The 26,950-nt window shown below is 43.8% G+C and overlaps 2 protein-coding genes across 6 annotated transcripts in view; one reads left to right on the forward strand and one right to left on the reverse strand.

Annotated features, from left to right (window-relative positions):
* Positions 1 to 2,651: 2,651 nt before the first annotated feature.
* RPS27A (ribosomal protein S27a) lies at positions 2,652 to 7,884 on the reverse strand. The gene is made up of 6 exons (XM_054023909.1): positions 7,839 to 7,884; positions 7,703 to 7,764; positions 6,403 to 6,457; positions 6,030 to 6,115; positions 3,382 to 3,513; positions 2,652 to 2,833 (listed from the first exon to the last, which is right to left on the reverse strand). Exons 2-6 carry the CDS (start codon positions 7,748 to 7,750, stop codon positions 2,684 to 2,686), a joined length of 471 nt encoding a protein of 156 aa, XP_053879884.1. The 5' UTR covers positions 7,751 to 7,764; positions 7,839 to 7,884; the 3' UTR covers positions 2,652 to 2,683.
* A 308-nt stretch (positions 7,885 to 8,192) lies between these two features.
* Positions 8,193 to 26,950, forward strand: part of CLHC1 (clathrin heavy chain linker domain containing 1) — a 35,099-nt gene continuing 16,341 nt past the window's right edge. The window contains exons 1-9 of one of the 5 annotated variants that reach the window (XM_054022518.1): positions 8,193 to 8,939; positions 9,619 to 9,889; positions 12,932 to 13,119; positions 14,459 to 14,589; positions 15,724 to 15,925; positions 16,892 to 17,007; positions 18,455 to 18,542; positions 20,395 to 20,501; positions 24,803 to 24,977. In XM_054022518.1, coding sequence (XP_053878493.1) covers positions 9,707 to 9,889; positions 12,932 to 13,119; positions 14,459 to 14,589; positions 15,724 to 15,925; positions 16,892 to 17,007; positions 18,455 to 18,542; positions 20,395 to 20,501; positions 24,803 to 24,977 — 1,190 coding nt within the window. In that variant the 5' untranslated portion in view covers positions 8,193 to 8,939; positions 9,619 to 9,706. Of the gene's footprint in view, positions 9,890 to 12,931; positions 13,120 to 13,316; positions 14,590 to 15,723; positions 15,926 to 16,891; positions 17,008 to 18,454; positions 18,543 to 20,394; positions 20,502 to 24,802; positions 24,978 to 26,950 lie in introns of those variants that run through there. The other 4 variants (XM_054022519.1, XM_054022520.1, XM_054022517.1 and 1 more) reach the window with 4 other exon arrangements.

The following is a 26,950-nucleotide window of genomic DNA, read 5'->3' on the forward strand; positions in this document are numbered from 1 at the left end:
GGAGTTACTTCACAAGTGGAGAAGCAGTGTTGACAGGGCCAATTCAATCAGGGTGGATGTAGTCCACTCCCAATAATAGATGAGGAGGTGTCAATTCCAGGAGAGGAAAAGCTGCTTCTGTAGTGAGCCAGCCACTCCCAGTCCCTATTCAAGCCCAGATTAATGGTGTTGAATTTGCAAATGAATTTTAGTTCTGCTGTTTCTCTTTGAAGTCTGTTTCTGAAGTTTTTTTGTTCAATGATAGTGACTTACATCTGTAATAGAATGACCAGGGAGATTGAAGTGTTCACTTACTGGCTTATGTATGTTACCATTCCTGATGTCCGATTTGTGTCCATTTATTCTTTTGCGGAGGGACTGTCCCGTTTGGCCAATGTACATGGCAGAGGGGCATTGCTGGCACATGATGGCATATATGACATTAGTGGATGTGCAGGTGAATGAGCCCCTGATGGTGTGGCTGATGTGGTTGGGTCCTCTGATGGTGTCGCCAGAGTAGATATGGGGACAGAGTAGGCAACGAGGTTTGCTACAGGGATAGGTTCCTGGGGTGGTGTTTCTGTGGTGTGGTGTGTAGTTGCTGGTGAGTATTTGCTTCAGGTTGGGGGGTTGCCTGCCTCTCAAGGTCTGTGAGAGTGAGGGATCATTTTCCAGGATAGGTTGTAGATCGTGGATAATGCGCTGGAGAGGTTTTAGCTGGGGGCTGTATGTGATGGCCAGTGGTGTTCTGTTATTGTCCTTGTTGGGCCTGTCCTGCAGTAGGTGATTTCTGGGTACCCGTCTTGCTCTGTCAATCTGTTTCCTCACTTCCCCAGGTGGGTATTGTAGTTTTACGAATGCTTGATAAAGATCTTGTAGGTGTTTGTCTCTGTCTGAGGGGTTGGAGCAAATTCGGTTGTATCTTAGGGCTTGGCTGTAGACAATGGATCGTGTGATGTGTCTTGGATGGAAGCTGGAGGCATGTAGGTATGTATAGCGGTCAGTAGGTTTCCGGTATAAGGTGGTGTTTATGTGACCATCAATTATTTGTACTGTAGTGTCCAGGAAGTGGATCTCTTGTGTGGACTGGTCCAGGCTGAGGTTGATGGTGGGGTGGAAATTGTTGAAGTCCAGGTGGAATTCTTCAAAGGCCTCCTTTCCGTGGGTCCATATGATGAAGATGTCATCAATATAGCGCAAGTAGAGGAGGGGCATTAGGGGACGAGAGCTGAGGAAGCATTGTTCTAAGTCAGCCATAAAAATGTTGGCATACTGTGGGGCCATGCGAGTACCCATAGCAGTGCCACTGACTTGAAGGTATAAGTTCTCCCCAAATCTGAAGTGGTTGTGGGTGAGGACAAAGTCACAAAGCTCATCCACCAGGCTTGCTGTGGCCTCATCAGGGATACTGTTCCTGACAGCTTGTAGTCCATCCTCATGTGGAATATTGGTATAAAGTGCTTCTACATCCATGGTGGCCAGGATGGTGTTTTCAGGAAGAACATCAATGCATTGTAGTTTCCTCAGGAAGTCGGTGGTGTCTCGAAGATAGCTGGGAGTGCTGGTAGCATAGGGTCTGAGGAGAGAGTCCAAATAGCCAGATAATCCTGCTGTCAGAGTGCCAATGCCTGAGATTTGATAGCGGCTTTCAATTACCTGAAAGGGGGTTCCAAAGGGGATGGATCTAGACTGTTCTCAGTGGTACCAGATGACAGAACAAGGAGTAATGGTCTCAAGCTGCAGTGGGGGAACGTTTAGGATATTAGGAAAAACTTTTTCACTAGGAGGGTGGTGAAGCACTGGAATGGGTTTCCTAGGCTGGTGGAATCTCCTTCCTTAGGTTTTTAAAGTCAGGTTTGACAAAGCCTTGGCTGAGATGATTTAGTTGGGGATTTGCCCATGACCTCCTGAGGTCTCTTCCAACCCTGATATTCTATGATTCTATCATCTATTGCCACCTGTTGAAGGTGAGTATCTCCAGTGGGCCAACCTATATTCCACACTAGTCCCAAGACCCGCTAGGGATATTGGGGGCTTGTCCACAGAGCCGTGAGTACAGGCATGAACTTGGCGCAGTTCATCATCTCTGATGCCTGCCCCTTTTGCGGCGTGAGAGAGACCCTAGCGCATGTATACCTTGAGCGCACCAGGTTGCAGCCCGTGTTCCCACTCTTCCTGAACATCCTTTTACGTTTTTGGCTGCACTTTTCCCCTCACCTTTTCCTACACTCACACCCTATCCATAGCCCCACAAAGTTGTGGGACGTCCTCATCAACCTCTTCCTGGTGAGGGCCAAAGTGGCCATCTACGATACCAGGGAGAGGATGTTGGCTGAGGGGGTTCTTTGCGACTGTGAGGCCTGTTACCAGTCCTCCCTCTGTTCACGTATCTGGGCACAGTTCCTTCGGGTTCCCTTTGTTTGTCCTTTCGACCTTCACACCTGCCCGTTTTGGTTGTTCCCCATAATTATTTGAGTTCCTGGACGTTGTGGATCCTCCCCTAAGGCTGGGGGAGAATCCTTTAGTAAGGGGCAGGCTTGCACTCGCTTCCCCAGAACCCAATAGGACCTCAGTACCCTGATTTGAGGGAATATATCTGCTGAAATAGTGCTCCTGAAGAAGGAGGCATGAGGAGGTCACCAGAAGGAAAATAAATGTACAGCACTACAAAATCTGAGGGGTTTTTTTATTAACACAGATACATTTACTTGTCTTCTGGTTTGTTGAAGCAGTATGTCAGGCAGCACTTGCCACAGTAATGTCTGTCAAAGTGACTGGCCATAAAAACTCCAGCCCCACATTCCTCAGAGGGGCACTCTCGGCGCAGGCGACTGATTTTACCATTCTCATCCACCTGTAAAAGGAAAGGCTCCATAAGTAAAGATATCTTTTTAGAGACACCTTGCCTCAAAGTGCCACTAATTCCTCAATGAGAAGCGACAGAAGAATATGGCTTATCAATTAGAAAGATCACAACTCAATCTGCTGTAGACACGATTTACCATTCTAGGCATCAGTTTTCACCAGTGCAACCAACTTCCAGGTGAGGCTGCCATAAGTTTACAAACTCAAACTTTTCTGACCAAAATTAGAAGCATTTGATTACACTGGCCCCTCTCTTCATATTTACAAAATTTATGTTTGTGAATATGAACAGGTTCATAAAGCAGCCCCAAAAAAGCTTTGAGGAAGTTTATTGCTTTTACAAGTTCTGTGCCTTCTCCAGTTACTCACCTATGCAGATGTAAAGAAAGTCACCTGGAAACTACAGCTTACAGATTCAGTAAACAAACATCAAGGGATGTACTAAATACCTACATGCTTATTACTGGTGATGCTACAGCTCAAACTCCCCCTTCTATCAAGGAGTCAAATTTACTCAATTCTTTTAGTTACTCTTACCTTGTAATATTTAAGGACAGCAAGCTTAACCTTCTTTCTCTTATGCTTGTTCTTCTTGGGGGTAGTGTAAGACTTCTTCTTTCTTTTCTTAGCACCACCACGAAGTCTCAGCACAAGGTGAAGAGTCGATTCCTGTTAGTAATACAAAGATAATACAGTAGAACGAGACAACTTGGTTCCAAAACATGCAGGCTAGTAAATAGTAGCAGCCTTCAAGCAGAGGGGTTTTTTTTTGTTTGTTTGTTTGTTTTTGTTTTTTTAAAACACTATACATACAGTGATCTGTATCACCAGCAGATCTCAAGTCCAACCACCAAGTACTAGTGCTTACAATAGAGAAATTCTGAGCAGTGTCAAGTGAGCAATGAGTTTGCAATTGAACAAGCTGTACAAGTCGTCTTGCGCATGCTCTCATAAGAGACTAGATGATTGCAGTGTTTTGTTTCACTTGTTCAGTGATTTAATTCCCAAAAACACAACTGTCAATACACTCAGCTGGAAATGCTGTCATAGATCTAGTTAGAATATGCCCATACTTCTGTTTAGATCGAGTTACTAAGCTTAACTAATGTGTTCCAGCCCCTCTGGGACAGTACTATGTTCATCATTGCACTCATAAGCTTCCCCTTCCTATAGCAGGAGAGCTGGCTCATGCCATGGTTCTTCACCACATCATTTCAGTCTAGCATGGTCTAAGGAGATAGATGTGATGTTGCACTCTATATGCTTTATGTAAAAAGTCTCTTGCAAGGTATAATTACAAAGCTTATAATCTACTGATGTGTTCATCCTATTTGTATGTATGTATCATTCTTGTATCTAAATCTAGAAATATGAAGTTAACTCTGAAGTCCTATGGTAATTATGCAAAGTGTGGGCCATTAATAGTGGTTTAGAATCTTGATGGCTTCCATTGACCAGGACAATTGGTTGTAAATGGCTGTTTACTTGTAAGCCTTCCTGAGAGTCAGGCCAGAAAGAATGGAGGCTTGGAGTCTCACAGGAAATGTGACCATGTCACCTGGTACCGGAATCCATCTTAAACCTGGTGCTTTTCCATTTAGAAGGAGGGGTGGGGACCCAGAGAGACAAAAGATTCCCACCTTGGGCCAAAGCCATAAAAGGGGGTGGAACAGAACAAGGGGGGCTGCAGTCATCAGAAATCCCCTAGTTACCACCTGAGCTGGCAATAACAAGAACTGTACCTGGGGAAAGGATCGGACCCAGGCTAAGAAGGAGTCTAGTCTGTGGAAAAAAAGCTTATTGGAACATCTGAGGGTGAGATTTACCTGTATTCACTTTCTTAATGTATTAGGCTTAAACATGCGTGTTTTGTTTTATTTTACTTTACTTGGTAACTTACTTTGTTCTGTTATTACATGAAACCACTTAAATCCTACTTTTTATACTTAATGAAATCACTTTTGTTTATTAGTAAACCCAGAGTAAGTGATTAATACCTGGGGGAAGCAAACAGCTGTACATATCTTTCTATCAGTGTTATAGAGGGCGGACAATTAATGAGTTTACCCTATATAAGCTTTATACAGAGTAAAATGGATTTGGGAGCTAGGTGTCTGGAGACAGGAATATCTGCTGAGTGGTTTTCAGTTAAAGTCTGCAGCTTTGGGGGTGTTCTTCAGATCTGGGTCTGTGTTACAGCAGACTAGCATTGTCTGGCTCAACAAGACAGGGTTCTGGAGTGCCAGGCCATCAGGGAAAACGGGCTAAGAGGTAGTTTCAGCACATCATGTGACAGTCCCAAGGGGGTCTCTGTGACCAAACCCTTCACAACAGGGTGCACACACTTGGGAGCTTCTGCAATTCTGCATTATACTTAGGGCCCTACCAAATTGATGGCCGTGAAAAGTGTGTCATGGAACAAGATATCTGGTCTTTTGTGCGCTTTTACACCCCCCACCCCCGTGAAATCTGGTCTTTTGTGTGCTTTAACACCCATACTATACCAATTTCATGGGGGAAACCAGCATTTCTCAATTTGAGGGTCCTGACCCAAAAGGGAGGAGGAAAAGAACAAGGTTATATGGGGGGGGGGGGGGGGGAGGAGATGTTTCACAACACTGACTCCCTCACTTCTGCGCTGCCTTCAGAGCTGGGTGTCTGGGAAGTGTTGGCTGGGCACCCAGTTTTGAAGGCAGCAAGGACGAAGTAATACTAAACCATGTCACGCCCCCCGCCCCCCCAGCAGTAGGGGACAGAAGTAATACTATACCATGCCACCCTTACTTCTGCACTGCTGCTTTCAGAGTTGGGCGGCCGGAGAGTGGCAGAGGCTGGCTGAGGGCCCAGCTCTGCAGGTAGCAGCTCTGACTTCAGGGCTTGGCTCCTGGCCAGGAGCTGCCGCTCTCCAGCTGCTCAGCTCTGAAGACAGCGCTGCTGCCAGCAGCACAGAAGTATGGAGTGGCAGTACAGCAACCACCCCTCCCCCATGTAGCCTTGTGATTCCCCACCCCCACAACTCCTTTTTGGGTCAGGACCCCTACAATTACAAGTGAAATTTCAGATTCAAATGGCTGAAATCATGAAATTTACGATTTAAAAAATTCTGACTGTGAAATTGACCAAAATGGACCATGAATTTGGTAGGGCTCTAATTATATCGTATCCCGTCTCTGGAAGATACACACCTTTTGAATATTGTAGTCAGACAGCGTGCGTCCATCTTCCAACTGCTTGCCAGCAAAAATAAGTCGTTGTTGATCAGGAGGAATTCCTAATGGGAAGTGAATCAAGATTAAATAGAAAAATCTACTCAAATTTCCTATAAGAGTAGAGTCAAAAGGAATGCCGACTACAGAAATAAAATGTACAAAACATAGATGGCAGGATATGAAGATACACTTACAAAACTTTTCTGTAAGTGACATTTAATTTTGATACTAGTGACCATAGAAAATACTATCAGATTTCTAGGGAATGATATTTGAGGTAAGCTGCTCTTTATCTAAAGGAGAATGATCAGAGTAGGGAACACAAGAGTCCAAAAAGCACTGAACTTACCTTCCTTATCCTGGATCTTGGCCTTCACATTTTCTATAGTATCAGAAGGCTCAACCTATTATTAAAAAAAGTGGAAAACCAGTTAAAACTCTGAAGTAGAATTATATTAGCTATATACATCTATGAAATTTTGTCAGTGAAAGCTACAGGACAGATTTTCTAAGGGGCATCAAGCCAGTATTATTTATTTGCAGACACACAGTCATTTGTACACAATGTTATACAAAAACAGAAGCCATGCTTTCAAATTGTGGACCCAAATTTTAAGTCTTTCAAAGCAACAGATAAAAATAGCTTATTTAGCTGAAACATAAGAAACCTAATTTGTATATTCTATTTCAACTGACAGTAAAAGTTTTCTACATTCATTTATCAACCCCGTTTACAAGACTCTTAAGGACAAAATTATACTTTCAAGATCCCTCATGAGTCTGAAACTCTCCTTCCTACATTCATGAAACCACCTGGAGGAGAGCTCTGCATGTTGGGAAAGAAGATTACAATGATTCCTTACAAGTTTGTAAATTAAAAGGGCTTTATTATATTCTCAGTGCACTTAGTTTATACATTTGACAGCCCTGTGCCTAATCAATGTCTCCTATTTGGGTAGGTCTTTCAGACAGCAACAGGGAGGGAAGCATTTGGCAGAACATGAAAGTGGGATTACAGAACCATAAAAACAGGTAATCAAGGGCAGGTTTCGTATTTTAAACAGTGAACTCATTTTTATGCATTGGCTGGATCTTGAATGTTTCAATTTCAACCATAACATTTAGACACCGCCTAGAGAGGAGACGGATTAAAACGCCCCCTCCACCCGGGAGATATTTAGGGTGTTCCTGGTGGGCTTTCCAATTTTTTGCCTCCTTGGGCAGCCTGCTCCGAACTGTCCCAAAAAGAGGCCGCTCACACGAAGTTTCAAAAAACAAAGCCACCCTTGCCCGAGGGTTCAGCCGAGCACTGGCTGGCAGCGGCGAGAGGGGCCCGGGCCGCGCGTGGGAGCGTTCCGTGGGGAACTACAGCCGTAAGCAGGGGCCCTTCGCGTCTCCAGGAGAGCTCAGCCCCTTGCCCCCCACCCAGCGTGCGCGTCCCCTACGGACAGACACGGGCCGTGTGCGCCTAGGGGTCCACCATTCCCACCCAGGGCGCCTACAGATGGGGGAAGTCGCATGTCACCTCCGACCCCCGCACAGGACACCTATACATGCGGGGGAAGGGTGCATATCCCCACGCACAGGGGGCCTACTGCTAGGGGAGGGTGCACCCCCACTCACGGCCGGGCGGCCCCTGGCGCACTCACCTCGAGGGTGATGGTTTTCCCGGTCAGGGTCTTCACGAAGATCTGCATGGTGTGACTAGCACCTGCGGGCAAAGAGAGCACGGTCAGATGAGCACGCGGTGAGGGGAGCAGACGGGGGGGAGAAGCGAACACTCACCACCAACTTGCTCGCTGAATGGCGGATGCCGGAAAGAGAGCCCAGCTTGGTCTGCACGGGGTTTCCAGCCTCGGAAAGGAGGGGCCTCCAGGCCGGCGCGCCACTGCGTGCGTGCGTGCGTGCGTGCGTGCGAGACTACAACTCCCAGCATGCACCGCTGGTACAAGGCAGACCAGGGCTTCCTGGGGATTGTGGTTTCCATGTTGACACGAAGGGGGACGTCTGAAAGGGCTGATGGGAGTTGTAGTCGGAAGTTGGGCGCGCAAGAGGGGAAGAAACTACATTTTCCACAATGCCCCTGACATCCTCCCTCCCTCCGCTCCTATAGAGCGTAGTTATCAGCAACGGCCGGTATTGGTGAACCGGTCTGTGAATCGGCTGAAGTACCGCCGCGTCCTGAGTGGGGTCCGCGAGCTTAGTCTGCAGCGCTGTGATGCGTTCCGCAGTAGCGAACAGCCGGAGAGCGGACTGGCTGGGGAGCTCGCGGGTGCCGCGCTGCAGCTAGGGTCCGGCGCTGCGATTCGGGTTCGGCTCTGTGGTGTGATCCAAAACCCCGGCGCGGGCCCGACTCCTCCCCAGTGCCCCCAGCGTTGTTTGCGGGCTCCCGTGCGGGGGAGCCCTTAGCCGCGCCCCGCTGAGCTCAGCTCCTGGGCTGGCGCTGGGGATAAGGCAGAAAGGAGCGGCGAGGTCGGGTTGTGGGGTGATGCGGGAACTGTCTGTCCCAGCAGAACAGAAGTGGGGGTTGCTGCTCTCGGACAAACCTGGGGCACTCAACGGGGGTAGAAGGAAAACATGGCTGCCCTAGGGCACATTCAGTTCGGCTAATGCCGGACTTCTTGGAAACGCCATAGAGGCATTCAGAAATAGATGCAGGGATTGGACTGGTTGACATAGGAGCTTTAGGGCTTGTCTACGCTACCCGCTGGATCGGCGGGCAGCGATCGATCCAGCGGGGGTCGATTTATCACGTCTGGTCTAGACGCAATAAATTGACCGCCAAGCGCTCTCCTGTCAACGCCAGTACTCCACCAGGGTGAGAGGCGCAGGCAGAGTTGACGGGAGAGCATCAGCCATCGACTTACTGCAGTGAAGTAGATCTAAGTATGTCGACTTCAGCTACCTTCTTCACATAGCTGAAACTGTGTAACTTACCGTAGATTGATTTCCCCCCAGTGTAGACCAGGCCGTGGGCTCCTTGGATAATGTATTCTTTTACTTATTGCTTCACTTGATTTGTTTGTTTGGTCAAATAAAGTTAATGTATAAATTCAGAAGAGGGTTATTTTCTCCAGTGCCCTCTTTCCTCCCACCGCTCCACATGTAGACCTCAACCATGCAGACTACTGTAGTTGGGCAGACACATGTTGCCAGGTGCAGCCTCAGAAGCCACTGGGGCTCCATGGGTGTGGAGAGCCACCAGTGTGGAGCAACTTGCAGACTCAGGGTCTTTTGTAGCACAATAGAGATGACTTCCACAACTGCCCTCTGATTAGTATCACCCCTGAGTGCCAGATGCAGTGAAAAATGGCTAGATTTGGAAGTGATGGTAGGGAAATGGTACAAAGTACATAGGAAAGAAACCTAGAACAGATGTTCACGAGATGTAATAGTTTATGTGGAAATAGTAAGAAAATCTTGTCTTTTTTTAATAATGAAATATTTGATGGTAAGCATTAATAAAGAGCCAGAATAGATAAAGAATGGCACCACTTGACACATGAATATGAGTTGGTGTCGCATTTATACTACATTATTTTAACAGTCTCATCTTTTTGTTTAGGTTTTGACTGAAGCATTTACTTCTGATGAAGAAAAGAGGGAATTGGGCTTAAATTTTCTATAAGAAATGAAAGTGTTGCTTTTCAACCATGTCCGCCCATAATATTGGAGTGAGCAGACATTCAGTTCTCCCTCCCATTGTTCCTGAGAGTGATAAGAAATTTTTAGACAGTATACAAGGATACATCATTACAGAAATTGAAAAAGTGGGTTGTACAGAACAAGGACCAGCTGAGGACTATTACATTATATACTGTAATGTTTTTGACAAGGTAACAGCACTATAAGAAAATATTTTCTTTGTAAACAAGCAGTGGAAAGGGCTGCTAATCTTAGATGCACTGACAAACAGGAAGTGTTGTGTCATTTTTTTTAAAATGAGATTTTAGATTAGGGGTCGGCAACCTTTCAGAAGTGGTGTACCGAGTCTTCATTTATTCACTCTAATTTAAGGTTTCGCATGCTAGTAATGCATTTTAATATTTTTAGAAGGTCTTTCTATGTCTATAATATATAACTAAACTAGTGTTTCAGAGTAGCAGCCGTGTTAGTCTGTATCCGCAAAAAGAACAGGAGTACTTGTGGCACCTTAGAGACTAACAGATTTATTAGAGCACATAAGCTTTCGTGGACTACAGCCCACTTCGTGGACTACAGCTTCCATATATGCATCCAAAGAAGTGGGCTGTAGTCCACGAAAGCTTATGTGCTCTAATAAATCTGTTAGTCTCTAAGGTGCCACAAGTACTCCTGTTCTTTTTAAACTATTGTTGTATGTAAAGTAAATAAGTTTACTTTAAACTTAAAATGTTTAAGAAGCTTCATTTAAAATTAAATTAAAATGCAGAGCCCCCCCTGGACCAGTGGCTGGGACCCGGACAGCGTGAGTGCCACTGAAAATCAGCTCACGTGCCGCTTTTGGCACGTGTGCCATAGGTTGCCTACCCCTGCTTTAGATCAAAAACCTCAAAGGTATTTGGCCTAGTCAATGAAATCAATGGAAGTTAGGATTCTAAATACCTTTGAGAAGCTGGGTCTTAGAGCACACAAGAGTATGGCTTGACAGCCCTGAAGACTGAATACATGTTTTCATCCCCAAGACAGGTATAGCACTGGAAGCAGCAGTTTAAGCTTCCTCACCAATGTACTTCATCTCTGACCTGGAAATACTGGGTTTAGGGGTGAAAGGGTATGCCTATGGAGGCAGTGCTACAAGGCCAGATTCTCCCCTATATTAGGGCAGTTTTGTGCTGCTCTGGTATTTCAGAGCTGCACTAAAACCAGCCTTCCTTGCCGTTGGCCCAAGGGGTATCGCTGATGGAAGAGGATGGGGGCAGGGTGGATAAATATCAATGATTTAAAAAAAAAATCAAAAGCTATTTAAAGGGCCAATGAAAACAAAAATTGTAAGTTGCAAACAAATTTCTTTGCCCACATTACAAACAAATTACTGAAAGAACTTTTAAAATAGTGAATATTTAAAAATCACTGAGTGGCATTTTTACAGTTTTTTTGCATCTCTCATTTTGAACAATGAAAATCATTTTCACTTTTGTTTATAATCAGTTTTTCTTTCAGATTTTTGGTGTTGCAACATTTGGATTTAAAAAACTTCAAATGAATGTTTGGGAGAGAGCTCCACTACATCTATGTATATATTAATATGTCTTGTAAATCTAAAGTAAATTCTCTATACAGTGGAGTAACAATCTTATACACAGTAAATTCATCACTAACAAAGTTTCTATTTATATAATGAAAATGCTCAAAAATTGATTTTTTTGCTCTTTGTACTTTCAGATGGGATAAAGTAGTTGTTGGAACTTGTTCATTACCTCCTTTGTAGCTAAAAGCCTATATTGTGAAAGCGCAACACTGATGAATGTGTCTGTTTGCCAGAGCTGTGGGTGCAGCTGAACTGGCCGCATGGGGTATGTGGATGACTGCACAGGCTTCCACTGTGTTCTGTGAATTTTCCTGTAAGAAAGACTATGCAGCTGTATGCAAGCACAATGTAACTGGACCAGGTTTTCCAATTTCAGCATCATCCCTCGGTTCATTTTTTCACCGTGAATAGAAAAGATACAATGAAATCAGGGTGGATTTGATTTAAATCAAATTGATTTAAAAAATCCAATTTAAATAAAAACTATCTGATTTTTTATTTTAAAAAAATCATTGACATTTATGTACCCTGCTTTTTGACAATTCATAAAACTTGTCTTATGTCATTCCAAATTGAATCAATTATCATCCAATCACACTTCTAGAGACCTATACAATGAATTTACTAGATTGAAAAATGTCAGTTAGTTATATAGACTGAAGTTTAAAAAAAAAAAAAAAAAAATCTACAGCAAGTCCCCAAATACCAGGGTGAATAAAAACCAATGATTTAAAAAAAAAATTTAAAAATGGGCATTTTTTTATTTAAATAGTTTTTTTTTCCTCAAAAAGCTTCTGTATAGATTATTTAGGTTAATCTTTCTATCTACCCATTTGTGCTTTGCTTTTTTCAGCTGCCAAGAGAGATGTAATGTACAGGAATCAAAACTGGGACTTCTTCATAGCTACTTTTTACATGCATGTAAAATCAGTTTTTGCATCCTTTGCATGCATGAGTAAGGGCTGCAGGATCAGCCCCCCAAACTGTGAGTTTGATCTAATGCTTTATGCTATTTTAAAAAAAACATTGGCCTGGCCTGGTACCTTCCTCCTTAGCCTTTCCAGAGCCGTAAGTGCCCTGAAGGCATCAGGCTTAGTACCTATTGCAGAAAGTGTCTCATGTTGCTGAAAAGTGGTTCTTCTAGCTGCATAAACAATGTCCTGAAAATTATCCCTTAACTTTAATAATATCAGAGATTATTTAAACTGAAAGAAGTATGGAGTTCATTTGTCACCATTTATAGTTTGTGCACTTTCATCAGCTTGGGCAATGAAAACAGACTGTCAGTTTTATGTTCTGCTTCTCATGCATTAGCACAATGCATTTTATGTTCTGCTTCTCGTGCATTAACTGCTGTTTGAAGTGTATACAGACACTCCCCGGGTTATGCAAACTCGATTTACGCAAATCCGTAAGATTTTTTTTTGGCGTAATTGTTGGGTATACGTTCCCAACTTATGCAAAATTGGACTTACAAAAGGCCTTCCGGAACGGAACGCTTGCATAAGTCGGGGAGCATCTATATTGTGTCCAATTGTTTCTATTTATTCTGACTGTTGTGCTGTTTGGAGGTTTGCGGGGAGTCTGGAAGGGTGTTCCATTAACCACATCAGTATATCGCATTTCAAATGGCAAAACGTCTTCACAGATAATAGAGCATGTTACTGTGTACAAGAACATCCTGACTTCAATCAAACAGGAGTATGATGCATTTATTGAAGCAATAAAAAAGGGCCAAAGGAATGCATTTTATCTTCATGGAAAATTGAAAGTTCTGGCATCTGAGCCTACAACTCTAAAATATTATAGAAAAAGAACAATCCAACTTGAAGACAAGTAAGGCCACTTCTAATATATTGTGTAAAGCAACATGTGTGATACTAACTCTGATGTGTAAATCATTTTAAATGTAGCTAGTTTATCACAGTTGTGATTTTTAAAAACTAGTTTTATTATTTTATTATCCATTAGGTGAAAGTCCCAAAATGACTGTGTAATTGTTAAAAGAATAATTTAGATTTTTGTATTTCCAGGTTTGATTCTGCAATTCTTCTGCAGTTAAAACTCCCCCTGAAGTCAATGGAGATTTGGCCTGCATAAGTACTGCAGGATCAGGCACTTGAGTTAAACATATGCTGTTTTGCCATTTGTAAAATAAAGACAGCATAACTTCAAAGTGAAAGTTCATTGTCAAAATGTATTGTATTAGGAGACTTTGTTTAATTTGAGAAGTATAAAACAGAGTAAGAATTACTCCCTTTCCCTCAGTCTACTATGTGGCTTTCTTTACTGTCCTATACTTTACTGGTGTCATGTAGTTGCATGTATGTGATAAGATTATCAGAAGGTGCATGCCTCTACCCTAGGGGTTCTCAGGACACATTTTTTGGTGGTGTTAGAGTACGGCACCAACTCTTGCTAGCGGCCGCTCTCACACTTTTCCCTAAAATACTTAATTAGCTTTAGGAAAAACAAATAAATATGCAGATAGATATGTCCAAAACATTGTTATTTATTGCTAGCTAGAAATCACTTTTCACAACAGACTATTAACAAAAAAGCCAGTATCACTTTTTCACAGCAGACTTATTCGGCCCTGCCAAGCCTGGGGACAAATTAAGCCCTGGATGGGGGGCTGGGAGAGGCAGCGAGGGGCTGGAGCCTGGGGTCTACTGCCTCATAGTCGGAGCCCAGGGCTGGAGCCCAAAGTCCCTCTGCCAGAACCTGCTGCCCTGCCACCCTAGGGCTGAAGCCTAAAGACTGAGCCCCACTGCCCCCAGAAGTTGGGGAATTCACTGACTGCCTGATCCTCCAGCGTTGTGCCCCAGGTGTCTCCAGAGGGGGTAGAGCCCAATCCCTGCTGGCAGCCCCAGCAATCAACACCAAGGTGGGGCATCCAGGAGCAATAGGGAAGGGGAGAGGCTGCTATTTTGCCACTCACCCCCTCCATCACAGCCCAGGAGGGTGTAGCCGCAAGAAAAGCCCCTGGTGGCCACATTTGAGAAATGCTGCCTAGCCACAAACAGAATCAAATAGAATTAATATGGCATGTTAGGAAACACAAATAACTGAGAATGACAGAATAGTATTGTGACAAGCTTAGTATAGCTCGCCCTGATGATCTAGGATTCTAAAATGTAGAAAAGAAAATGGAGACTTCTTTTCTTTGTTGCAGAATAAAAGTTATCGAGAGAAATTCTGCTAGAATTCAAAATCTGATATTGAAAATAAGAAATATTAAGAAAGTGCCCTCTACAGAAGTTTTGACTCCAAGAAAAAAGATAAACCCTGCTAAGCCTATACCAGGTAAAGACCAATATTTTGTTAGGTAATCTGAGTATTTCTTTTGGATTAAAGCTTTGCCCTTAACTAAAGAGAAGCCACATACACAGAGGGCTGCAATGACCCTGTAAGGCACTAGCCCATGTTTGGGTGGTATGGAGCCTTGCTGACCCAGTGGAAGCTCTGGAAGGATGCATGCTTCAGGGAGGCATAATGCCTTCCAGAGCTCTTTGGTAGTCATGGGGAGCATGCTGACTGTTACAGAACTTGTGCCTCCTTGATTCTGGAGCCCATTTGTGCAACCTGGGGCATCCCTGACGTCTGATTTAACTTGTCACTGCTGCAGTAGACCCTATTGGCAATTGCAGGAGTGCAGAATCACTAGAGCACAGGAAAACCTCAAAACCACTCCTTCCCCCACTTCTATTCCTGTGTCTGTTCCTAGCTTACATTAGGATGTTCATTGTGGCAGGGCCTTCTGCAAGGAGTTGCAGAGCCAACTCGGGCTGCTGCACAGACCCTCTTGCACTGGGGGGATTTCTTAGGATGGGGAGCTTACATCTATTCCGTGTCCCATTTGGAGTCAGTGCAGCCAGGCCAGCATGAAGGGGTTGTAGAGCAGAGATGAATTCCCCCACTGAGCACAATGGTTGATTGTGACCAACTCGTGTGTGGCAGTGCCAGGGGAGAAGGCTCCTCCCATCTTTCTCTCACATTGCTTAGAAGATGGTCACAATCTGGCCAGTAATGTTTGGTCAATACTTAACAAATTGAATCTAAATAGCTAGGTGTACATGTATAGTACATAACAAGTCATTTGTACATTTGTTTCTAAGTCCTCACTGCTGGAACATTACACCAAAAACTAACAGATTCAATTACAGCTCTGGAATATTATTGAACTCTAAACTTTTATTACCTTCTATACATTTTTTCCCCCACTTATTAATAGAGATGGGCTCTAAAGTAAAGGGAAACTTGGATTATGTCTGAGCTGCAAAGTTCAGATCTTGTCTCTAAGACTGTCATCTTCCTTTTATTCAGTGTTGATTTTCAGTCTAGAGAACCCTAGCAAATTACATGTCTCACAGTTTCTGTATACACCTGGTGTGTTTATCACAATTAAGAGCTCATTAAAGACATTTCCTTCTTCAACAGGTCTGACTGTAAAAGAATCTCTCAGCTTAGATGCTCTTTCTAGACACCTTGCTCAGCTAGAAGGGAGAGTGCAGGAACTGAAAGCAGACATGATATCAAAATACATTCCTCTGGAGAACAAGGCTGGCCTAGAGCAGGAACTCAAGCACTCACTGGAACTACGAGATAAGGCAGAGGCAGTAAATGAGAAACTGAGACTTAGGTACAAGTGTTCATCCTACAACATATCTTGTTTTTATGTTGGGGATATTCTCTACAGTGTTCTGTCTGTCACATAGATTTAGCTTTGGTACGTTATTAATTGTTATAGAGGTATTAACAATATCAGTATTAATTGTGCTCAGTACTTTGCAAAATTCATGGGAAGACATTCCTTGCCCCTAATAGCTTATAGTCAACAGACAAAGAATGCAGTGTGGTAATGTAGGGTCAGGATCTGGCCCCCTGCTCTGTTCATTGCTTCAGCAGCACAAAGGAGATAAAGAGCTGCCTCAAGTGGGCAGCCAGGGATTTCCCTGATGTAGGGGGAATACTTGGGTGATAGGTGATGAAGATCCTCTGCTGGCAAAGTGGCACTGAGGGGACCGCTCTAACTGGTATAAACTAGAGTAGCCCTTAGACTGCTTTAAATTACACTAGGGGCAGTTTTGTCCCCCACTTCCCCCATCACTTCCTAGATTGTGGGAGATGAAAGATGTCTTCGATAAATTGAGTGCAGCTTGCTGGGATCTGAACATCTGGCTCATAGTATGATGGTGATTTGAAGATGCATTCAATACAAATCAGCATAAGGCTTTTAATGACATAAATATGGCAGCCTTCCTGTGTTTGGTGGATTAATGATGCTTGGAAGAAGTGCATTTTGAAACCCTTTGAAAGGAGACAGTACCTTTTACAGTAGGACAGACAAGGACTCCCTGTGTAATGGGCAGCAAAGAGGAAAGCACAAAGATGAAAGTAGGAGAAAGATACAAGGGAAGCAGTTGGGTGGAAGGGAGGGAGGGAGGGATTAGAATGAGAAGAGATGTGGGCAGAGGTCGAGCTTTATAGAACCTTGAAGTTAAGCGTTAGCTTGAACTTGATCCTTCATAGGGAACTTCATAGGTAACTACTGAGGAGTTACACTGATCCTAACGAAATGTTCGATTCACTCTTTGACTGTTTATAGTTATAATAGAATTACATTGGTTGCAAATGCTGTGTCTGCCTGGGCAAAATCCGACAAGAGCACCTCCTTGCAAGAATTACTCTCTCAAGTCATGGAAAAGAAGGAAGTTGTAAAAGGTAAAACAATACAAATAGAAGGACAATATTATGAAGCATGGAAAATATGGGACCAGATTCTCAGCTGATGCAAATTAGTCTATTTCCATTGATATCAATGGGGCCATGCAATCTTATACTAGCTGAGAATCTGGCCTATAAATTTGTATTTTTCTTTTTAAAATGTGTACTGAGATTTTCAAAGGGGCATGAAAGAATTAAGAGTCCAAATCCCATTTAGAGTCAGTGGAAGTTGGGCCCCTAATTCCTTTAGGTCCCTTTGAAAGTCCTATCCCTAATGATCTTGGGTCATCCATTTCCCCCATGCATGGTGATGCATGTGTCCAGCATTTAGGAAAATAAGATTTTTGCCCAGAAATCTGATAACGGTATAGAAAAATATTCACCAGAGTTATACAGGGATGACTTTGGTCTATGATGTTTTACTGCAGTTAAGATGAAGGTGAGGTGTCCTGAGGTGGTTTATACAATCTCCACCTCTCATGTGCTACCCAAATCCCTCACCGTTTTTTTTCCAGAGTCACAGAGGTCTCCTGCTGCTAGTACTTCAAATCATCCAGGTTATTTAGGCAAGTGAAGTAGAGATGGCAAAGGATCTTTAAAATGTTTTCCAGCCAATTGCCTTAGGCCTTCTGACATGCTCAACCTTTTTATGAGCATTAAGCACACTCCCAAAACTGTCAAGATCATCTCAGGTGCTGCATGAGTAGAGTACAGTGGCATGCTTGGCATCAAATTGAATCTTACTTGTTGCTCTCAACTTGTATTGTTAGACAGATCGGGGAACATACCTCTTATGTTCCTCCACTCTGCCCCTTCTAATGGGCTTTTAGATTGTGAGTCAAAGTCTGCTCCCATTTACAGCCCTGTAAATCTATGTACTGAATTCAGTGGAATTACTTGGGTGTAACTGAAATCAGAATCTGTCCCTATGTCTGTTGTTCGCTGTTAGTTGGAGTTTAAAGTGTGGTCTCCACCCTTGTCCCAGAGCTAAGAGCCAAATTCTGCCCTGACTGACATTCTGTGCAGCTGCATTGGTTTCAGGTGGAACTGTAGAATGTTTCGGTGAGTAGAATTTGGTCCTTAGGGTGTCACCTCTCATTCCTAATCTCTGACAGCCTTAGAGTATGTGTCTGGGGACACAGACAGGGAAACTTTGTTCTAGAATTTACCTGGCCTGATTGAAATTGTTTCCTAATTACATTTCCACTTATGGGAGACTTCTTCAGTCTCGTCAACGCATGAAAAATGCATTAGTTTATATAAGGTCCCTTTCCTGCTTGCTAATGCAAAAGAGCCTGGCTAAAACTTTAAACCCATCTTTCTTGAAAGACACATTTCTATGGATCAGAATCTATTCTCTTTTTGTACTCTTACAGTGTTAATGCTAGTTTTCTCTATTGAAATAATAACACATTTACCTCCCATTGATGTGTCTAATTTTCAGCTGCTGCTGCCTTTAGCATCTCTCATATATTTGAACATGACCCCAGCAAGAGTAAAGAGGCTGAAGATTTGCTTGAATATATTGAAAGGTAAATAGAATGCAACTCTTATATTCTACTTTGTGTAAGCAGTTTACAGCATTACAGAGTTTGGATAACATATCATGTTTAATGCAGTCCTCCAGGGCAAATTAGGATTTTGTAAAAAGAGCACTCTTTTCTTCTTTTTGTGAATTTCTGGTGTTTGTAAAATGTGCTTGCTAGCCTGACAGCCCTGCTGACCTACATCAGTTGGTTATCCATAGACCAGATGCAGCAAAAGCAGCTTTTCCACACTGCTCTACTCATGTGCTTCAACCCTGTCCTGGAAGATCACTTTTGGGGCAGAAAGGGTAGTTTGAACTTCATGGCCCATTCCATCCTTGGCCTCTTTGCTGAAACTGCCAGCAAAGGTACTAGCAGTGGAGGTGGGTTTTTTTTTTTTTTGGTGGTATGAACACCTCTGAGGCGATTACCTTGGTCTAGAGTTTTTCCTAAAGATGCCAATAAGTACCTAGTACGATTTTCAAAAGCACTAGGTGCCTGTTGAGAGCTAGGTGCTTTTAAAAATCCCACTGAGCACCTGTCTTCATCTTTAGGTGCCTAATATCTTTAAAACTCTTGCAACTAAGAAGTGGAATGAGATCATAAACTCATTTCACACAGTCCACTGAACAGTCATTACATGGCAACAGCTTCCAGGTACTACCAACCTAGATTGGATTTGGCCTTAGTTTGATCCGTGAGCTGAAACGCCATATTCCATTATACCAGTCCCTCCCAAATCAGCATCTTAAATATAACATTCATTGAAATCTAACTGGAACAGTTTATTTCTGGAGATCAATATTTGTTAACCCAACAGCAGTGCGGCAAGTCAGTCTTTCAGGAGAAAATGTAATTGACACAATCATGAGGTGAATGGTAATAGAGGCATAGCTAGTTTTAGTAGGGACATTTCAGGGGGTTAATCATAGGCTATCATTATTATAGTCTAGATGTGGTTTCCCTTAACGGAGTAATCTGGGACAAGATTGCACCCCTACTGCCCTCAGATACACTGGGAGGGGATGCAGAGAGACGATATGGTTGATGGAGCCCTGAGGAGGAATTCTGGCTGGGAGCACATGCCATAGTAGCAACTTGGCCACCCTTTGAGCAAGTGCAGTGTACTCTGTCCTCTGTGCCCAGCTGGCGATAAAAGCCAGTGTGGAAACCACGGCACCAGCTTTCCCTGTCCTCCCTGCCTGCTAGCAGCAGTGAGGGGGATCAGGGATGACACTATCCAACAGCCATTCTTAGCGCAAAGGGGAAGCTTCTTGCACCCTCCCTCCCCCAGGAGCCCATGCAGAGGCTGAGCAGAATACAGGCAGAATCTCACCATTGAATAGTTAATGCGGATGTAGACAACTTTCTGGGGCACCCTCTTGCGCAACTGGTGTTGTGTGCTGTGCAACCTGATTTCCTCATTTAAATGCCATGTCAAGCCTCCTTTCTTTTGGTCAGCTTTCCATTGATGATCCACTTCCTGAACCCCATTATGGACACTGTGTAAGTTGCTAGGCAGTGGTCAGCATTCTACGATCCAGTGTGTGGTGCCTATACTGATGATGTGTACTAAAATAATACTAAAAGATGAAGGTGAGGGGGAAAAAGTAATTTGGGGAACTGAGAACCACTCAGGACTGCCACTTGTTGTCACCAGATTTTTTTTTATACAGAAGGACTAGATATTTTAAAATATTCTTTGTATTAAAGCTGTGGTATTGCCCATGTCTTTGACATTTGATTCTAGGCTTTCTGGAATTCCTTCCTTGGCTAGTTCACCACATCATCAACTGATCATTTCTTTTTTGTTTTTGTGTCAGTGCTATATTACATTCTTTTCCTTCATCTGTCCTAGATTCAATGAATTATTTTCATATGGTCAGTATGAGGCTGCAGCAGTTTATGCTGCAAACTGTCCTAGAGGAATTCTCCGCAATGAAGAAACCATGATGAAATTTAAAGGTATGGAATTTAGATGGAAATACTGTTGGTCAGATTCTCAGCTGGTGTAAATTGACATCACTATTGATTCAAATAGTGCGACACTGACATACGCCCGCTGAGAATCTACCTCTATTACTCATGTTGAAAGAAGCCTTGAGGGGACAAATGTGAATTACTTATGTGTGTTTGGATTTTACATTTAACACTTCAAAGTAAAAATAAAAACAACCTAAGGGTATGCTGCGATTAAAAAATGCATGGCACAAGGTCTCCGAGCCCAGGTCATAGACTCATAGAATATCAGGGTTGGAAGGGACATCAGGAGGTCATCTAGTCCAACTCCCTGCTCAAAGCAGGAGCAAATCCCAACTAAATCATCCCAGCCAGGACTTTGTCAAGCCTGACCTTAAAAACCTCTAAGGAAGGAGATTCCACCACCTCCCTAGGTAACCCATTCTAGTGCTTCACCACCCTCCTAGTGAAAAAGTTTTTCCTAATATCCAACCTAAACCTCCCCCACTGCATCTTGAGACAATTACTCCTTGTTCTGTCATCTGGTACCACTGAGAACAGTCTAGATCCATCCTGTCTGGAACCCCCTTTCAGGTAGTTGAAAGCAGCTATCAAATCCCCCCTCATTCTTGTCTTCTGCAGACTAAACAATCCCAGTTCCCTCAGCCTCTCCTCATAAGTCATGTGCTCCAGCCCCCTAATCATTTTTGTTGCCCTCCTCTGGACTCCCTCCAATTTTTCCACATTTTCAACTACCTGAAAGGGGGTTCCAAAGCCTCGTAGTGTGGGGCCCAGAACTGGACACAGTACTCCAGATGAGGCCTCACCAATGTCGAATAGAGGGGAATGATCACATCCCTCCATCTGCTGGCAATGCCCCTACTTATACAGCCCAAAATGCCGTTAGCCTTCTTGGCAACAAGGGCACACTGTTGACTCACATCCAGCTTCTCGTCCACTGTAACCCCTAGTTCCTTTTCTGCAGAACTGCTTCCTAGCCATTCGGTCCCTAGTCTGTAACAGTGAATGGGATTCTTCCGTCCTAAGTGCAGGACTCTGCACTTGTCCTTGTTGAACCTCATCAGGGTTTTTTTGGCCCAATCCTCTAATTTGTCTAGGTCCCTCTGTATCCGATCCCTACCCTCTAGTGTATCTACCACGCCTCCTAGTTTAGTGTCATCTGCAAACTTGCTGAGAGTGCAGTCCACACCATCCTCCAGATCATTAATAAAGATATTAAACAAAACCAGCCCCAGGACCGACCCTTGGGGCACTCCGCTTAAAACCGACTGCCAACTAGACATGGAGCCATTGATCACTACCCGTTGAGCCTGATGATCTAGCCAGCTTTCTATCCACCTTACAGTCCATTCATCCAGCCCATACTTCTTTAACTTGGCGGCAAGAATACTGTGGGAGACCGTATCAAAAGCTTTGTTAAAGTCAAGGAATAACACATCCACTGCTTTCCCCTCATCCACAGAGCCAGTTATCTCATCATAGAAGGCAATTAGGTTAGTCAGGCACGACTTCCCCTTGGTGAATCCATGCTGACTGTTCCTGATCACTTTCCTCTCCTCTAAATGTTTCATAATTGATTCCTTGAGGACCTGCTCCATGATTTTTCCAGGGACTGAGGTGAGGCTGACTGGCCTGTAGTTCCCCGGATCCTCCTTTTTCCCTTTTTTAAAGATGGGCACTACATTAGCCTTTTTCCAGACATCAGGGACCTCCCCCAATTGCCATGAGTTTTCAAAGATAATGGCAAATGGCTCTGCAATCACATCCGCCAACTCCTTTAGCACCCTCGGATGCAGCGCATCCGGCCCTATGGACTTGTGCACATCCAGTTTTTCTAAATAGTCCCGAACCACTTCTTTCTCCACAGAGGGCTGGTCACCTTCTCCCCATACTGTACTGCCCAGTGCAGCAATCTGGGAGCTGACCTTGTTTGTGAAGACAGAGGCAAAAAAATCATTGAGTACATTAGCTTTTTCCACATCCTCGGTCACTAGGTTGCCTTCCCTCATTCAGTAAGGGGCCCACACTTTCCTTGATTTTCTTCTTGTTGCTAACATACCTGAAGAAACCCTTCTTGTTACTCTTAACATCTCTTGCTAACTGCAACTCCAAGTGTGATTTGGCCTTCCTGATTTCACTCCTGCATGCCTGAGCAATATTTTTATACTCCTCCCTGGTCATTTGTCCAATCTTCCACTTCTTATAAGCTTCTTTTTTGCATTTAAGATCAGCAAGGATTTCACTGTTTAGCCAAGCTGGTCGCCTGCCATATTTACTATTCTTTCTACACATCGGGATGGTTTGTTCCTGCAGCCGCAATAAGGATTCTTTAAAATACAGCCAGCTCTCCTGGACCCCTTTGCCCTTCATGTTATTCTCCCAGGGGATCCTGCCCATCTGTTCCCTGAGGGAGTCAAAGTCTGCTTTTATGAAGACCAGGGTCCGTATTCTGCTGCTCTCCTTTCTTCCTTGTGTCAGGACCCTGAACTCGACTATCTCATAGTCACTGCCTCCCAGGTTCCCATCCACTTTTGCTTCCCCTACTAATTCTTCCCGGTTTGTGAGCAGCAGGTCAAGAAAAGCTCTGCCCCTAGTTGGTTCCTCCAGCACTTGCACCAGGAAATTGTTCCCTACACTTTCCAAAAACTGCCTGGATTGTCTGTGCACCGCTGTATTGCTCTCCCAGCAGATATCAGGGTGATTAAAGTCTCCCATGAGAACCAGAGCCTGCGATCTAGTAACTTCTGCTAGTTGCCGGAAGAAAGCCTCGTCCACCTCATCCCCCTGGTGTGGTGGTCTATAGCAGACTCTGACCACGACATCACCCTTGTTGCTCACGCTTCTAAACTTAATCCAGAGACTCTCAGGTTTTTCTGCAGTTTCAAACTGGAGCTCTAAGCAGTCATACTGCTCTCTTACATACAACGCAACTCCCCCACCTTTTCTGCCCTGCCTGTCCTTCCTGAACAGTTTATATCCATCCATGACAGTACTCTAGTCATGTGAGTTATCCCACCAAGTCTCTGTTATTCCAATCACATCATAATTCTTTGACTGTGCCAGGAATTCCAGTTCTCCCTTCTTGTTTCCCAGGCTTCTTGCATTTGTGTATAGGCACTTAGGATAACTCGCTGATCGTCCCACTTTCTCAGTATGAGACAGAAGTCCTCCCCTCTTGCGCTCTCCTGCTCGTGCTTCCTCCCGGTAACCCATTTCCCCACTTACCTCAAGGCTTTGGTCTCCTTCCCCCGGTGAACCTAGTTTAAAGCCCTCCGCACTAGGTTAGCCTGCCTGCTTGCGAAGATGCTCTTCCTTCTCTTCGTTAGGTGGAGCCCATCTCTGCCTAGCAATCCTTCTTCTTGGAACACCATCCCATGGTCAAGGAATCCACAGCCTTCTCTCTGACACCATCTGCATAGCCATTTGTTGACTTCCATGATTCAATGGTCTCTACCAGGGCCTTTTCCTTCCACAGGGAAGATGGACGAGAACACCACTTGTACCTCAAACTCCTTTTTCCTTCTTCCCAGAGCCACGCAGTCTGCAGTGATCCGCTCAAGGTCATTCTTGGCAGTATCATTGGTGCCCACATGGAGAGGCAGGAACGGGTAGCGAGCCGAGGGCTTGATGAGTCTCGGCAGTCTCTCCGTCACATCATGAATTCTAGCTCCTGGCAAGCAGCACACTTCTCGGTTTTCCCAGTTGGGACGGCAGATAGATGACTCAGTCCCCGTTAGGAGGGAGTCCCCGACCACCTCCTGTCTCCTTCTCTTGAGAGTGGTGGTCAGGTGCTATTGCAATGCAAATAATAAATAATAATATATCAATAATAAAAGAAGGATCAAAGCAAGGAAACTGGGTTAAAGTTGCCTTTACTGTTAACTATAAAACCAACATCCTCTGCAGAAAGTTCTACAGGTGTATTTTCAAAATAATATGCAGGCATTTCACTAGGCAACTCCATGTAGACTCAGTGGTTTAAATCCACACATTTTGCTATGAAAATTTGCCTTTAGGTGTTCACAGATAATGCCCAATCATGTGATGTGCCACCATCTTCTGTACTGAGCAGCCTCAACTTTCATTGACTAGCATGGCAGCAGAGGGGGCTCAGCATCTTGCAGGATTGAGCCGTTAGTTGGAATTTGTCCAGGGCATTCTGAGGACATCAGCAAAGCAAAAAAACAAAACCAACAACAAACAAACAAACAAAAAACATATTGGAAAACTTAAAATGCTATTTTCCAAAATATTTTGCTCAGTGACTTTCCTTTCCCTCCTTCTAGCTCTTGGTGCTGTTAAAGGGAGGATTCTACCTTTGCTGAGATATTTTGAGGCCCTCATAAGCTCAAGTGCTGCAGTTAAACATCCTCTGTGTGCAGCCATGACCCTGGAAGCAATCAAATGTGCATTGTTTGAAAAACAGTTAAATCTAGTTATGCACTGGGTCACACAGCAAAGGTAAGCAGGCCTGTAGTGTACTTGGATTCATATGGGTATGTGCCCTTCCCCTGTGAAAGTTGCATTCATGCTTTTCCTAAGTGATCAGGCCTTTCCTGTTTTAAAAAAAAAAAAAAAAAACACTCTCCTTTTCTTGTGAATTAGAACCATGCAAACACAATATCACAAAATGGCAATCTCACAGATACATTACTTTGATGCCATTTATTAAATTCACCGTGGTATACACCAAGACAAATGAACAGCATGAAAAGCTATTTTTGCAGAATGCAACATTTAATTTAAGATATCAGCCTTGTTAGATCGCTGTAAACCAAAATTTTGTTTCAGGCCCTTTTTACTGTAGTTAAAAGTTATGTGAAAATCAGATTGTGAGACCGTTTTTTGTTCTGGTACCATTTTTTAAACATTAGAAACCTGCAGTTATTGGAATAGCTAGAAGTTTTGGTTTTACTCTTATATGTGTCTGTTTCTATAATAACAGCAGTATCCAGAGCTGGCTTTAGGCTAATTCCCCCGGAATCGGGTCCCGCGCCTAACAGGGCCCTGCGCCTTAGGCGCCTTTTTAAATTTTTTTTACTCACCCAGCGGCGGTCCGGGTCATCGGCAGCACTTAGGCGGTGGGGGCGGTTCTTTACTCGCTCCGGGTCTTCGGCGGCATTTCGACGGTGGGGGGTCCTTCAGTGCCGCGGAAGACCCGGAGCGAGTGAAGGACCCCCCCCCACCGCCGAAGACCCGGACCGCCGTCGGTATTCGAATCGGGCCCCGCAGTTCCTAAAGCCGGCCCTGGCAGTATCTATACGGTATTTAGTACAGTTACTTCAAGAGACATCTGAACTGGAAACTCAAAGCTATCCTCTATCCCCTGGATTTCATTTGTGGGGGTTGAAGTATTCAAATTTGAATCTCCAGAACTAAAAGTGCCTCTGCAATTTTGCTCTTGGATCAAATCCTAAACCGGAAGGAACCTATTTTCCAGATCCAGTTCGGATGCATCTTAAAATAGTGAAAATCCCACAAGAACAGTTTGGGAGATTTCCACTGTTCAGCATGGCATTAATCTAATTAGAATTCTGACATATGGGGCATTTCTCTTTATGGCTTATCCTACCACACGCAATAATCTTCCCAAAAGAGCCATTATTGCATATTTTATCACTAGAATTATAGTCATTGCTAAATCAATAGGATACTGGAAATTATGTTGAAATGTCAAGCCAGGCCTTGTATATTCAGGAGGACAGGAAACCTACATCCTTTTGCCAAAACTATAAAGTTAGTAAAGATGTCTTAGCCTGATGCACACTCTGAAGTGCTTTATTATGACTTTAGAATGGGACTGTACAAATATTAAAAAATTCTAAAATTACTTGAATTGTAGGCAGAGCTGGTAGCGACACCAAAGTTAAGGGTGCCTAACACTCTCCATCATAAGAACCCATTTTCAATTGCTTCTACTTTGCAAAGCTTTACCTATTCAGGCTGAAATTTTCCATGCCAGATGTCTGCCTCAGTCTGAATTTCTTTGCAAAGTTTAAACAAAACCATTTCTGAGAATGATATTAGAGAAAAGAAGGTTGTTTTGCCAATGTTAAAAAAAAAAATTCTTCTCAACATTTCTATGAAGAGTTCTGGAGCCTGAACTCCAAGTTGGAGTATGAACTTGAAATTTGTCAGAGTAGCATTGGAGTCATGGAGGTGTTTTTTCCTGCCCCTGAGGCAGTCCATCCAAATTTGGCCAAGTTATAAGCATCTGAAATCTCCAGATATTTTGTCTGCACTGAACTTGCTCTAGCCCCACACAGTTCCTTCATGCCAGCTGCACTGAGTATCCTCTGAGGTTCTTATGTGTCGACCCCACAGAATGCACTGAGTAGGTTCCCAACTCAACAGCAGCAAACTCTTTGCCTGACTTGCCAGGTGTCACAAAGTGGGCATAACACACGTTTTCCTTCCCCATACACATCCCTGCA

Source organism: Malaclemys terrapin, chromosome 3, assembly GCF_027887155.1.
Source record: "Malaclemys terrapin pileata isolate rMalTer1 chromosome 3, rMalTer1.hap1, whole genome shotgun sequence".
NCBI classification, from domain to species: Eukaryota; Metazoa; Chordata; order Testudines; family Emydidae; genus Malaclemys; species Malaclemys terrapin.

Bases quoted from the DNA above. Each gene is read 5' to 3' on its own strand.
- RPS27A (XM_054023909.1), bottom strand. From the start codon at position 7,750: ATGCAGATCTTCGTGAAGACCCTGACCGGGAAAACCATCACCCTCGAG. The intron at 3,514-6,029 runs GTGTGTATCTTC...TATTACTAACAG, and splicing joins CTGACTACAATATTCAAAAG to GAATCGACTCTTCACCTTGT. The intron at 2,834-3,381 runs GTAAGAGTAACT...TTCCTTTTACAG, and splicing joins CTGTCCTTAAATATTACAAG to GTGGATGAGAATGGTAAAAT.